This window comes from Pteronotus mesoamericanus, unplaced genomic scaffold (assembly GCF_021234165.1).
Source record: "Pteronotus mesoamericanus isolate MK-2021 breed Mesoamerican mustached bat unplaced genomic scaffold, CSHL_Meso_final contig_20, whole genome shotgun sequence".
Taxonomy (NCBI): Eukaryota; Metazoa; Chordata; class Mammalia; order Chiroptera; family Mormoopidae; genus Pteronotus; species Pteronotus mesoamericanus.
Window position 1 is genome coordinate 5,982,162 of NW_026555085.1, and position 15,751 is coordinate 5,997,912.

Below are 15,751 nucleotides of genomic sequence, written 5' to 3' on the forward strand. Positions count from 1 at the left end.
GCTAATTGATAAAAATCACAAAATCTTTACTTAGTAACCCAAGGCTATTTTCTGAAAAAGTTCTTTTTTTTTTTTTTGACTTTGGTTTGGTTTAATTGGGCTGAAAAGGGAAAAATGCCTAAAGCAATACCCCGAAAAATCACAACATACAAAGATAGACATAATTCACATCCATAGTCAGGAATTTACAATAAAAGTTAAAAAAAATATATAAAATGAGTCTGCATTAAAAAAAAAAAGAAATTTACAATAAAAAAAAGCATTATAGTTTGGCTTGACAAAGGAGAAAAATCCTGTTTATACAAATCTGCTGCCTTTTTTTGGATAGTTAATTCATGATTTATTTTCAAATAGATTCTTAAAAGGATACGTGTTCCATTAACTCCTGATATTTTAAAGTCATCTAGTAATTGAACAACCATTTCTCTATTTGGATCATTAGGGTCTGAATTGCGAACCTAGAGTGGGGAATACAGTGTTTAATAAAAAAGAAAGCAATGAAATAAACAAAATGGCTACCTGCAGCAAATATAACAAAATATTACTCCAAGAAGGAGTTCATACAAATCTATGAGAAAAACATATTAAAATTTTAATAGCTCAAATAGGCAAAAGAACTTAATTCACAAAGAAATGCATCCAACAGGCTATTGTTCTAAATCGACCATTTTGCTACTCAAGCTATGACTCCAAAATTAACCAATGGTAATCAGGCCATGAGGAATTACAAACCCCACTGTTTATTTAGCTGATTTCTTTTTTCACTGAAAGACTTTCTCAATGAAGGAAGAAGTACATTAATTTACTTTTTGGGCACAAGCTCCTTATTCTGTCACAGACTGACACTTTGAAAAGTACTTCCTTAGAGCTCTCCTGGTCTAAATTGCTACCTTACAAATGAAAAATCTAAGGCTCAAAAGAAATAAAATGATGAGTTGAAGGATATAAAATATTAAGTTCTTGATAAATGTACCTAAGTTCTCAGGTATAAAGGTATTAATAACTACAATGCTTATTTTTATAACATTTTAAAACATAAAATACATAATATATATGTCTTAGCACAACTTTACTTTTAACCATAGTAGGAAAGAAAAACATTCTTTGTGCTATTTGGCACATAAAACAAGCCCAATAAACATTTTTATTTGAAAGTTTTTTCAATATGTATGTAGGCAGAATTTCTGTGACAGTATATATCCCATCAGTTCCCTAGCACATGCACAGAATGTGTAAATATTGTTGTCTTCCTTTACATCTTTAAAGGTACTGGAACTTTTCTTAAAATCCTCACCTGAGGGCATTTTTTCATTGCTTGTAGAGAGAGGAAGGGAGAGAGAGAAACATTGATGTGAGAGAGAAGCATCAATTGCCTCCCGTCTGCACGTGGACCAGGAATCAAACCCACAAACTTTTGGCTACAGGACTGGCCAAGCAACCAAGCTGCACAAGCCAGTGCAAGACATTGGAACTTCACAGTAAATTTTAGCTAAGTTAAACAATTTATACTTCATATGTCTTAATTCAATAAAACTTTATTTATCGAATGCTTTGTACTTCATGCTTATGATCTAATAATACTCACTGATTTCAGCAACCGGATTTCATCCAGTGCTGTTTCAGTATAATGTTCAGCACTTTTAACTACTTTCATGGCTACAAACTTCTTCCCCCTAAGAAGCAAACATAGATAGTTAAGACTAAATGTCCTCCCCTACTTCAGGAAGCTAAGATTTAGCTATAACTGGGAGACAGTAACAAAAGTACCAACAATGATTTCGTGTTTCCCTGTATGCAAACACAGGCTACTTCTATGGGATCACTTGTAACTAACAATTAACTGGCCAGACTTAGTTTACAGAAAGAAAATTTGTTCTTGAGTAATGTCAGTAACCAAATATTTTCTCTAAGTTAAAAATCTACCTTCTTAATGTCTCTATGAATCCAAGTAAAATCAGGAAAAGGGAATAAATAAGGAGGGAAACCCCACCAAATCTGAAATATTCTGTCTATTTGGCAAAAGCTAAAAGGTTAAAAGCTATAATACTTTCCTGCTATAAGAAGCCAGAAGAAATATTCAGATGAAAAAAAAATGATAAAAAAAAAGTACATAGATAGCAACTACTGTCTCATCAAAAATAAGTGGTACACTTTTAGGTAAACATTCAATATTAAGTACCTGTGATATTTTTATGTAGAGAATAGTTTTAGACTGTGTGGCTGAGCAAATCTGTTACCAAAAGAAAATAACATGAAAACAGAGGTTGGTCTGGAGCAGTGATTTTCAACTTGTATGCAGCAAGAATTTAGTCAGGGGCACTGACTTCTTTTCCCTTAGCTTGTCACATTAAAAAATGACAACAATCAACACAATGATAGCCATCCAGTATGAATGCCCTGTATTGAACCATAAATATATAGGTCATATAATAGAGCTGCATCTATCTTATTGGTTCTATCACATCAGGGTGAGTCTGATCAGTTAATTTTTGGTACCAGAAATCCTTATATACAAGCATAGGCAATGGATTTCTTAAAAAGTCACTCTGGAGCAAAAAGGGTAGGTAATTACTATTACCTTGTTTTCTGTAAATCAATTCAACTGTACTGCAGTAAGAAAAATTATGAATTTATATACTGTACTTTCACTTGAATAGTTGTAATGCTATGAATGTGGGAGTTCTAAGTGTCTTACGGATACTAATTAATTAATGTCTTGTCTCTAAGGTCTTCTTCATCAGAGAAAAGGCATTTGCCCAGGAACACAATGATTATCAACAACAAAATTCTGATCAAGAAATCAGTCTAGTTTAGACTGAAGGTGGATTGGCTCTGGAAAATCAGACAAACACACTTAGTCATTACTTAATTCTTTTGCGAGACCACTAAAACTTACTGAATATCCCATGATAACCACACTGTTGAAAAGTGTCCCCAGCCCAACTTTCGGATCACATGATATCTCCCATTGAATAGATCTCCGATTTTCACAAGATGATAACCTCCTGGAAGAAATCAACAGGAGGGAAACAGTTACTTAAGCAGTATGAAAAGGTTATCTCATATTACATTTTTCAACATCTATATACCTTTTATAAAATAAAAATTTCTCCTATACTATCAAATCAACAGAAGAAAAATTTAAGTCACCACATAGCATCATTGAGCTCATTACAAAAAAAAAATCTTGCTGAATAAGACTAATGATTTAGAGGGAGCAAGTAACGCTTTGTAGAACAACCAATAGCTGCTTAAAAAATAAGTCATCCTCAAACAAAAATAAGGTTATATATAACAATATTCTTGACCCTCAGTAATTCAACAGATTTATCTAAACATAAAAATCTATTTATAGTTGCAATGAATTCCATTTATTTACCTTAAAAAAACAGATTTGCTTCTCTAAAACACAACAAAACTCAGAAGGCCTGAAGAGGCTTCCGACAGTGGCAGGAATCAAGATATTTTAACATCTATCTTTGCTTGCTGAGAATGAGAAGAACCAGGCTCTCCTCAATGGTAAGATACATTCTAAGTTCCTACCAAATAATACTAGGAAGTCTCATACAGAAACAGAAAAGATAACAGGCAATCAATCTTATGACACAGTTTAAGTATCTATAATTCCGGTTTAACTCATCTCAACAGTCATCACTATAAGAAACATGTAATAAAAAGGTATTTTGCAAAAGCCTACATAACAAATCTTATCACTGGTTATTCTGAATGATAGCATTGAAGAACGCTTTTATTTTCTTTTTAATGTATTTCTGAAATTTTCGAAGGAAATATGCACTATTATTTTTAAGGAGAATAAAAGGTAAAAACAGATTTAATAGAAAATGAAGATTTAAATAAATTAGGTCAAACTAAGAGGAAATACTGTTTCCTATACTTTGGGAAAAAAATGCAGTAAGCAGAAAGCAGGTGGTGGGCACAGAGTACAATATACATACAGATCCTGGTTCATAGAAATGTACACTTGAAATCTATATGATCCTATTAACCACGGGGACCCCAATAATTTAACTAAAGATGGCGGAGGGGGGCTTTACACTGGCAGAACTAATACTCAAATGAGAAACTGCATACACATGGATCATGTGTTACTATTTCTCCTTACAGAAAGCCTTACCTTTACAATAATCATTGGGATCTTCTTGCTCATCATCATCAGATCCCAGAATCTCTTCTTCCTGTTCTGGTGGATCACTCTCAGAGTGGGGAGCAGAGCCTCGGTGCTGAGTTTCAGATCTACACAATAATACAAACATGTTCAATCCAAATGGACAGAAGAAAATATGACTTTAAATAAATCTGGAAAATATACAGGGTGGGGCAAAGGTAAGCCTCCAGTTGTGAGTAGGCAAAACAGTTTATTCTTTTATTATTATTTATCAATTAGTGTACTGACCATATGAATAGCCATAAACCTACTTTTGCCACTTCCTGTATATAAAAGTACAAAGGGAAAAGAGTAGATGAACCATAATATCCAAACATAATTGCTGACAAAACCATTATATTTTCTTCATTTTGCTGTACTTTTATTTAAAAGTATATTTGTAATTATATACTATATAAAAAATCTGTATCCTGCTTTTCCTTCTACATGGTAAACTTTTCCTCATTTCTAGGCAATCTCTTAAATCTTACATATTTCTCTTAGAAGTATCACCACTTACTTTGGCACATTCTGTTCAGCTGGACATTTAACTTGTTTCTAATTTTTCACTACTAAAAATAAAGCTGTTGAATATTTTTGGATAACACTGCTTCTGTATTTAGAATTATTTCCCTAAAGTCACACTACAAGATAAGGACAGAAACATTCTTCCTATTTATAAAAATAACATGTTAAATGTAGAAAACATGGAAATAATTTTTGTTTTATAACAAATCCACTCCGAACTAATTAACATTTTGGGTGATTTCCTTCCAGTCTGTGGCCACAAACGGTTTATAGGATTATGCAGCATGACTTCTCTAAAAGGGTTGTATTATACTGAGCTGCATCTCCAGCCACATAGTAGCTTCCAGTATTACAAAGTTTAAAAAACTCAGGTTATGTGATAGACAAAAATGATATCTCATTTTATTATGCATTAAAAATTTCTATTGACTCCTTTCTCCACATACCATCAATTAGTTGTATCAAAATGTCTGTGTACTGAGAAGTTCAGGAGACAGAAAAGCTTGGATTTATACTTGGGTTTTAACACTTACTAGCTGCCTGCTTTATGGAGTTTCAAGCAAAAGAAACAGGTTACATAGCATTTCTTTCAGTAGTTGTAGTTCCCATTTTTCAATATTTTATTTACCTTTTCATTGACCTATTCGATCAGACTGTGTTTCCAAAAGATTCAATGAAACAGAACAATAGCAATAATAACAGCAAAAGCAATTACATGGGCTATTAAATCATATGAAATACCTTGGCAAGCATGACTAGTGATTCAGATTCAGATTTCTGGTGGTCATTCCAATATGCCTCAATTTTTGGTACTTTTTTTGTTCTCCTAGCTCCAAATGTAGCTCTAAAATTACATGGCTTAATGTGTTCCTTCTTGGTGAAAATAGGTCTTTGGGGAACATTTCTAAAAGAGATGCTCTGATTTCAGGCTTGTTGTCTTTTAGAATTAAAATGATTGTAAGAAGTAGTACAATTGTGAAAATTTTGAAAAGCAGTAAAAACTAGACATAAAAATGCTGGAATATTAGAATTTCCCAAGTAGAATTTCATGGGGGTAATTGTGTTTAAAAATTATTTTTTGAAGATCTGAAACATTTTTTGAAGCAAATACAGGGTTCGGCAGAAGTAAGGCCTATGTAAGTGTGGTTGGTAGGGTAATGATATAGGTGTAATAATTTAGTTTTAGTTTGAACATTTCACCTCAAATGTCATATGGTGTGCTTAAGTAGATATTGTTATGGTACAGAATTACATGCTTATGATTTTAGGGACATTATTTGTGCTGAACCCTGTATATTTGTAAAGAATTTTATGGATTCCTTTATTTTATATATTTCTTTTATTCATCCATTGTCTTTGTTTTAGTTGTAAAATTGAACATTATTAAGTATTAGTCTCAGTTAAATGGTTCAAAAGTGAATTATAAATTGTAAGTCACAATGTAAAATACTACAAGTCTCCACCCTGACATGTGTTGGTACAAAGAAAATCTATAGTCTAAACAGAAAAACAGAATGCTTAAGAAAAAAATCCTTATTAATTAACTTTAAAATTTCTTTAAAATATTTATTGATTTTCCTTTTAAAGAAATTTACGTCTTTTTTAAAAAATAAAGAATACTATTGACTCTATTCTCTATGCTGTACTTTATATCCCCATGACTATTCTGTAACAACCAATTTGTACTGCTTTACGCCTTCATCTTTTTCACCCATCTCCTCCCCTGTGGCATCTGGCAATCGCCAAAATGTTCTCTGTGAATGTTTCTATTCTGCTTGCTTATTTTGTTTTTTAGATTCAATTGTTGACAGATGTGTATTTAGTGCTGCTTTGTTGTTCATGAAGAAGACCCTTTAACATTTCATATAATACTGGTTTGAAGGCGATGAACTCCTTTAGCTTTTCTTGTCTGGGAAGCTTTTTTACCTGTTCTTTGATTCTAAATGATAAGCATTGCTGGGTAGAGTAACCCTGGCTGTAAGTCCTTGTATTTCATTCCTTTGAATATTTTTTGCCAATCCCTTCTGGCCTGCAAAAGTTTCTGTTGAAAAATCAGCTGGCAATCTTATAGGGCCCCCTTGTAGGTAGCTAACTGCTTTTCTCTTGGTGCTTTTAAGATTCTTTCTTTGTCTTTAACCCTGGCATTTAATTACTGTGTCTTGGTGTGGGCATCGTTGGGTTCCTCATTTTGGGACCTTTCTGAGCTTCCAGGACTTGTATGTCTATTTCCTTCAGTAAGTCAGGAAGTTTTCTGCCATTTTTTTTTGTGGGGGGAGGGGAATAACTACATGTTTACTAGAAAGGAAATGGCTAGGTAAAAATCGACATATCTGCTCTCAACCATTAAGAATTGATATAATGAAAAATGAATTCACATCAGGAGCCATCTGGTCCAGGGCTTTTGTTTATTGGAGTTTTTTGTCATTTATTTCATATAGGTTTTCAACTTCTCTCTCTCTCTCTCTCTCTCTTCTCCTTCCAGCATCCCCATGATGTGAATGTTGGTGTGCCTGAAGTTGTCCCAAAGGCTCCTTACACTATCCTCATTTTTAGAGGATTCTTTCTTGTGTTTGGTGCTATATGATTGGGTGTTTTCTGTTTTCTTTTCTTCCCAATCTCTGATTTGACCATCTGCTTCATCCACTCCACTGTTGATTCCCTGCAATGTATTCTGTATTTATGACTGGTTCCTTTTTGTTTTCTAGTTCCACTTTTTTATTTCCTTTCTCTTTGCTGAAGTTCTCATTAAGTTTACCTACTCTTCCTCTAAGTTCATTGAGTATCCTTATAACCAGTGTTTTGAACTCTGCATCTAGCAGATTGCTTGTCTCCATTTAGTTTGGTTTTTTTCCCTCCCGCTGGCATTTTGTTCTGTTTTTTTCATTAGGGCCATATTCTTTGTCTCTTCATTTTGGTAGCCTCTCTGTGTTTGCTTCTATGTACTAGATAGAACAGCTACGTCTTGCAGGCTTGGTAGACTGGCCTAAGGTAGTAGGTATTCTATAGGGTCCAGTGGCACAGTCTCCCAATCGCCCTAGCTGGGTGCACTCTCTAAAAAAAAAACAGAGGTGCACTCTCCATATGGGCTGTGGACCTCCTCCTCTTGTAGTTGAGCCTTGATTGTTACTGGTAGGTCAATGGGAGGAATTTAATGCCCGGCCAATCAGCTGCAAGGACTGGCTGTGTCTATGGACCACTAACCTCTGATAACCATGGAGGATCAGCTGTGTAAGGGTCCACCCCACATACCAGAATGTACTTCAGTGGGGTTCTGGTGCTGGCTGAGTCTGCCCCTTGAGTGTGTCGCTTTTGGAGGTGGTTTGGTGGTGGTGCTTCAACATGGTCTGAAGCTGTCCACTGGGTGCACTGGCTCTGGAGCCTTGAAGGAGGTACGTGCCAAGGTCAGCCACCACCAGTGTTCTGCCTGGGGCCACCTGGCATGAGCCACAAAGCAATCTGAAGATGGCTGCTACTTCTGCTAGGCTTGGAGGTGCTTAGGTAAGGCCAAACTGTGAATCAAGGCTGGCTGCTACCAGTGTCAGGCCTGGAGCCATCAAGCAAGAGGTACAGGATATACTGAGAGGTTGTTTGAAAGGTTTTAGGAAAATCTGAAGCATGAGCCAAGACATGCCATTTGGGCAAAGCCATTAGAAACAGCTTGGGTGGGCTTGAAAGTTGGGTGGGGTGGGGTCGGGTGGGGTGGGGCTCAGGGAATCACAAGGGCAAATAATGTTTGCCAGGTTGATGGAGACTCATATATGGCATCCACCTGATGGCTCTGTTCAGGTAAGGCTCATCAAAGGAACAGCAGCCTCTGTTAGCACTTCAGTTCCCCAAGCTCTTGCCCTGATATCAGACTCTTTGTATGTCTCTCATGCTTTATGAGCTATTGCCCCAGCGCAGGAGCTCAGAGGGAGAGTCCAAGCAAGTCCGTGCATGGGACGTTTAAGGGGAACTGCATGGGACTACAGTAGCCTCTGTCTACCTCAATCTCTGCTGTTTTTTACAGCCAGAAATTATGGGGACTTCTCTTCCTAGCAAAGGAATCCTGGAGTTGGGGGCCTCGTGTAGAACTGACCTCTGAAGCCAAGATATCCCTCTCAATTTTTATCCATCACACATGGATATAGGACCAGCTCCTTCAGCGCCTCTGCCCTTCTAAAGAAGTCTTGATATGGCTTCTTTAATTCTCTAGTTGTAAATTTCAGGTGATTCTGCATGGTAGTTGTTTTGCAGTTTAGTTGTAATTTTGATGTCGTTATAGGAGGATGCGAGTACTGCGTATACCTATGTTACCATCTTGTCTGGACTAAATATTAATTTTTAATGCTTCACAGCCCGTATTTACCAGTAACTTCTGGAAAATGAGTGCAGGGGAGGTAAATTTATTAAGATGCCTCATATCTTTATTCTATCCTCATCCTTGACTTCCAGTCTGGTATAAAATAAATGGCTCTGTTGTCATCTAGCTTTCTGTGGTACTACTGACAAATATAATCAATGCCTTCTGATTTCCAAGCCTCAAAACAGGGTACTTTTTTTTTTTTAAAAAAGAATTTTCTCTTTAACCCCCATTTTCTGAAATTTCCTGAATAGTTAAAAAAAAAAATTCCATCTTGCTAAGTACTTTCTGTTTACTTGCAAACTAGAGATTCATTCAATTCTGATAAAATTTATTGTATTTCACTGAAAACTTAATCCCCTTCATTTTGTCTACTCTCTCTGGAACTATTCTTTCAGATACTGGACTTGGACCCTCTGGCCAACTTCATTGATTTTCTCATGTTTTCTCTTGTTCTACTTTCTAGACTGATCTTCCTAACTTGTATTGGCTTTTGAATTTCTACTATGGTTTTAATTTCCCACAACTTTTTTTGCTCTTAAATATTCCTTTTTCACATTCTTACACTGTTTCAATGATGTACTTGTCCTCTTTTATCTTAAGGATACAATTTAGTTTTAAGTTTCCTTCTCATCCTTGCTTTGCAGGGGCTTTCTCAAACTGCACGTTTTACAAGTGCTACATTTTTTCCCCCATCTCTGAATTACCACTTTCTTTTCTTTTTTTAAAAAATATATTTTACTGATTATGATATTATAGTTGTCCCATTTTCCCCCTGCCCTTTATTCCCCTCCACCCTGCACTGCCTCTCCCTGCAGCATTTCCCCCAATCTTAGTTATTAATGCTACATTTTGTTTTAAATATGTCTAAGGAACATTAAACGACATAAAAAAACCTTTGTTGAAAAAGACCCTCCGCCCCAAAAGGGTAACTTTTGAGGAAAAAGAAACAGTTAATATCGGGTAATGAGAATGATGAAAAAAATTCAAGAATTCAAAATCATTGCAACTTTGATGTGTGTTAAAAGTAGCAAAAAAAAAAAAAAAAGGAAAAAAAATCAATGCTACAGAAATTTCAACTTACAAACATTAGACACAAAAATCTATTCTTCTTTGAACAAGAAGAGGAGAGTTTGAAAATAATTTCAGTCTGGCCCTGACTGGCATGGGCACAGTTGGTTGGGTGCTGTCCGGGAAAGGAAAAGGTCACAGATTTGATTCCCAGTCAGGGCACATGCCTGGATTGTGAGTTCAGTCCCCACACTGAAGTGAGTTGGGATGCATTTGAGAGGCAATGAATCCATGCTTCTCACATTGATGTTTCTTTCACTCCCCTTCTCCCTCCTTTCCCTTCTCTCTAAAAATAAATAAAAAATCTTACAAAAATTTCAGCCTGTGCTTTTTAAACTCTTCATACCTCTTTCATGTCTCCTTCACACCTATTTCATGTCTCAAGTATTTTCTATCCATGTTTATAAGAAAAAACTGTCAGTACTTTAAAACTCTCAAAGCATGTAAAATTTAACCTAGTACTATCTACAAAATCTAATATAAACTAAAAGGGACAACATATCAACTTTAAATAACAGTGTGCTTTCAAAGTAATCAAATAATTAAGCTGACCAAAATACTAGTAATATTAGAAATAAGAATACACTTGCCTAGGGTACAGAATAGAACCAAAGCAAAAGTCTGGGAAGGCAGAAAGTGGTATAAAAGCTTGACAATTGCCCTTCTTATATTTCTAAGCTAGACCTGACACAGAATCTCTACAGTGTGAACAGAGAGATGATAAAACCAAACTGGAGCATTTCCTCTTATTTCTAAGGATTCTTTCAACTCAGATTCTATTTCTGGTATAACCCTCATTCCTAACCATCCTTCACCTCAATCATTATTACCCAAATAAGTAGTAAAACCAAAGTCCCAAACAAAATTTTACTCAGTTTTTTTGTGGGTAAATATTATATATTCATAATTACCATGAAGAATATGCTGCTTATGATTTTTCACTTACATGTTTCATAAATTTATATATTTAAATTAGTTACATGAGCAACCTCATTAAAAAAAGTCTTTTACTGGCCCACTAAATTGCTTTATAACCTCCTAGTGGATTGAGTCTGAAAAACACTGTCCTAGAAATTATTTTTAACTTATTTAAGTAAGATATAATTCACGTCGTAAATTCACCAACCTAAAGTGTACAATTCAGTGGTTTTAGTATATTCAGAGTTGTAGGATCACACCCCAATCTAAACTTAGAATATTTTCATCACCCCCTTAAAAAGTCCAAACCCATTAGCAATTAATCATCCTTACACCCTTCCCCCACACTCTGGAAACAATCTACTTCCTGTTTATATGATGCCTATTCTGGACATGTCATGTAAATGGAATCACACAATATGTGGTCTTTTGAGACTCATTTCTTTAACTCAGCACAATGTTTCTGAGGTTCATCCATTTTGTAGGATGTATCCTTTTTATGGCTGAATAATATTTCATTACATGAATATACTACATTTTATTTATCCATTCACCAGTTCTGATGAACATCTGGGTTGTGTACATCTTTTGGCCATTACTATCATCCTGCTAGTCTTAGAAGGAACATGTACAACCTTGTTTGTAATAATCAAAAAACAGGGAACAACCAAATGTCCATTAAGGGGAGAATGCATAAGTTAGAGTATTCTGACACAATGAAATATTATGCCCAACAGCGAAAATGACGTATCAACATGCACCATAATGAACTGCACAAATGTACGATGAAGTAAAAATAGCAAGTTGCAGAATACATATATTACTTCCACCAGTTAAAAAACATACAAAATGGCAAATATAGTTAAAATATAAACTGCAAATAGATAAATAATTCCTGGAAATCTAATACACAGTACAGTGATTACAAACAACAAAACTGTACTACAAACATTAAACTTTCTAAGGGGCTAAATCTTAATTGTCCCCACCACTAGAAGAAATGCTAATTATGTGCCCCAACAGAAATGTTAACTACTGGTTATAATGGTAATCATATTGTAACATAAATGTATAAAATTAGTATGTTACACACTTTAAACTTACAATTATTCTGTTAATTATATCTAAAAAAAGCTGAGAAAAAAGTCACAACAAATTCATGATTCTACAGGGGAAACTATAATATAAGGACATGATCGAGGAGGAAACACATGATATCTGGTGTATGATAATGAGATTTTATTTCTTAAGCTGGGTGGGAGTTACTGTTTTATCATTTATTCTTTTTGCATATATCAAATATATTTAAAAAAATTATCAGGTATGATTACTTTCAGGTTCAAGCATGGATTCAATACATGGCTTGTATTGAAATTTTGGTGTGAGATTTTGCTGAAGCTTATCCCACAACTGGGAATCTTTTTTTTTTTTTTTAATTTAATTAATTTATTTTTAGAGCGAAGGGAGAGGAGGAAGAGGGAGAGAAACATCAATGTGTGATTGCCTCTCACGCACCTCCTACTGGGGATTTGAACTGGCAACCCTGTAGTTCTCAGGCCAGCACTCAATCCACTGAATCACACCAGCCAGGGCACACAGTTGGGAATCTTATTGACCTTATTCATCAAAATATCACAAAAAGTGACTTGTACTGCCTGAGGTTAATCATTCATTATCATAAAATACAAAAATGGGGGGGATTCAACTGCATACTTTAATTCATTTAAAAAAAAAGTGTTACCTGCACAAAAATTTTCTGTAAGTTACTTATCCGTTTGTTGTATGAAGAATAAACAGTTCAAATAAATGAAAAATATAGATAATTTAAATAACAAACAAGCTTGGTCTAAATCAGGGTATTTGTATGTATATCTTTATACCCATTCTTTCCAAACACATCCAAAAAAAAAATTTGCAAATTGGGCATACTGTAGAATAAAATAAAAATATCCTAGCACGTCTTGTTTTAAAGAGGAAATGAGATTTTAAATTTCAAAATGAGTGCATTACGTGTTAAAATCCGTGATACACTCAGTTTTACTCAAGAGAAAAATTTATAACCTTGCACATACCAATTAGAAAACAAAAAAAGCTGCTATTAAATGAACAAATAATGAGCTAGAAATAAAAGTAGGAAGAATACAAATGTTAAAACTCCAAATCAAAAGTCCATTATTTGGGAAGGATTAATGAAATAGACAAGCCTCTACCAAAACAACTTTTTTGAAAACCCAGAAGATATAAGGCATGGAGATTAAAAAACTGAAGACCTACTCCCAACAAAGGAAATGAAGTCCAGACAGTTTTAAAGTTAAATACTACTTTTAAAAGAAGGGTTAATTTAGTAGTTTTTTTTATGAACTATTCCAGTGCATCCTAAGAGTTGAACAAGCTTTCCAGTTAATCTGAGATCATTATTATACCACTGATATCCAAAGCAGAGAATAATGTACACAAGGACATGCATATACAAAACAAATAGAAAGCTATTCGTTAGTCTCAGCAAAGAATTTCATGCACAATTACTGAGTATTTAAGTCACAAACAAACATAAAGGAATAATTCAAACTCAGAATTATCTAGTAAAGTTATTCACTATTTAATATATGCAGAAGCACTCCCCCACAAACCAGAATTATCTTCTGGAGGGTGGGACCCTTGTAGGGGCTTCCCCGCCTGCTGAGTGAGTGTTTTAGGAACCCATCTATATCACTGTACTAGCCGGCATGTTGTGAGAGGCTGCCTTCGGTTTCAGTCAATTTTTTTTTTTGAAGACTTTCAATGCCTTTGCCCATTTCATGATAGGTGATTTACCAGCACACCTGCCCATACTGCGCTTAGTGTTCAGCAGTTTTTGACCAAAAACAACATGACCTCATACCCCATCCTCCATATTCACCCATCTTGACCCCAGTGACTTTTTTTTTTGTTTCTCCAGATAAAAAAAGTCCTCAGAGGGAAAACATTTTGCCAACGTGGAAGAGGTGAAACAAAAAAAATGGCAGAAGCACTAAAATCAATGAGTTCAAAAACTATTTTGAACAGTGGAAAAAAGTCTTGATAGGTGTATTGCATCAAATGGAGAGTACTTTGAAGGTGACTGACATTAACCATGTAAGAACAAATACATAGTTTTTTAATAAATAAATTCTGGGTTTTTTTGGAGGGTGTCCCCCCTTGTACATACAGAAGACCATACAAAAACTATAAATACATTTGACAAAGTTCAAGACTGAAATCTTCAGTAAATAGGAATGAACTTACTAATTAAATTGAGAGAGACTTTCTCAACTTAATTAAACATAATCCACTACAAACCAACAGAAACATTTCCACAAAAGACAGATCTTCATTACAATAACAGTTTTATGGCTATTTTTCAAAATTACACTTGCAGTTTTTGATAGTAATTTAAGGCAAGAACAAGAACCAGAACTGCAATCATTACAAAACAGCTATTTACCTAGAAAATTTAAGAAAAATAACTGAAAAAACCAGTATAACCAATACAAGGTTTAGGTAATAAGGGAGTTACCAATTACCATAAAAATATAAAAAGCAACAGTGTTTCTAAATACCAGCAATAATGAATAAAAGAAATGTAATGGATAACAAGTAATAAATTTATAATAGCAATCATAATAAAACTGTTAGAATGTAAGAAACACACCATCTGAAGGGTATGTTATATACAAACAAACAAAAACAAACAGGAAAGCTACTGAATATTCCTAGATGGGAAGAATAGAAAGAAGCATGCCAATTTTCCAGAAAGTAATCTATAAATTCAAAGTAATCCCAATTGAAATCAACAGGATGTTTTTAGAACTTTCCTTGGAAATGGAAATTAGCAAAAATAGCCAAGAATTTTTAAAAGAGAGAAATGACTGGGAACTTGGGACTCCAGATAGCAGGACAGAATGAACAGCTACAGTAATTAAAATGCTGCAGCTCCGGTACTGGGTTAGTATGAAATCTAGCCACAGACTCAAATAAATATGGAAATTTAAGTAATGGATGAGTATGGCATTTCAAAACAATAGAAAACCACGAACTATTTATAATAATTGGGGGGGGGGGACTAGCTCTTTGGGGTAAGGACCCTTCTAAGAGGGAGTCCAGGAAAGTCAGAGTGAGATGTAGTAACAATGTGAGGAGGGGCCATGAACCAAGGAATGCAGGTGACCTCTAGAAGCTGGAAAATACAAGGAAACAGATTCTCCCCTGGAGTCTCTAGAAGACACATAACTTTGTGTCCTTTTAAGATACTGAATTTGTAGTAATCTCTTATAGTAGCAATAGGAAACTTACATAGCAGTTCACCTTAAACTAACATGACAATTCAAGAAATGATTCAAGTGGTCTGTAAACATATGAAAAGATCTCAAAATCAACAGAAACAGGAAAACATTAAAACAAGATTCTTTTGAATGCTCAGTGACTTAGCAGAAATTAAAAAGGATTAATTTCACATGTTGACAAAGATCTGGAGGGAGTGGGTGGGCATTCTTTTATGCTGTGGATGGCTTTAAAATTGGTGAAGCCTTTTTGAGAGGTAATTTGGCAGTTGGAAGTTTAAAATATTTATATCTTTTGATTCAGTAACTATGCTTCTGGGAAGCAACTATTAATGGAATGGTTAAGAGTATACAGGTTATGGAGGGTGACTGCCTGAATACAAACCCTGGGTCTAACATCTATAGCATGTGTGACTGTGAGCCATTTAA

At 34.8% G+C, this 15,751-nt stretch overlaps 1 protein-coding gene across 1 annotated transcript in view; it reads right to left on the bottom strand.

Moving 5' to 3' along the window:
* SRPK1 (SRSF protein kinase 1) overlaps positions 1-15,751 on the bottom strand; it is an 81,410-nt gene that overhangs the window by 36,027 nt on the left and 29,632 nt on the right. The window contains 4 exon segments of the mRNA XM_054569274.1: positions 371-458; positions 1,586-1,673; positions 2,897-3,005; positions 4,136-4,254. Of these exon segments, the coding sequence (XP_054425249.1) occupies positions 371-458; positions 1,586-1,673; positions 2,897-3,005; positions 4,136-4,254 (404 nt within the window).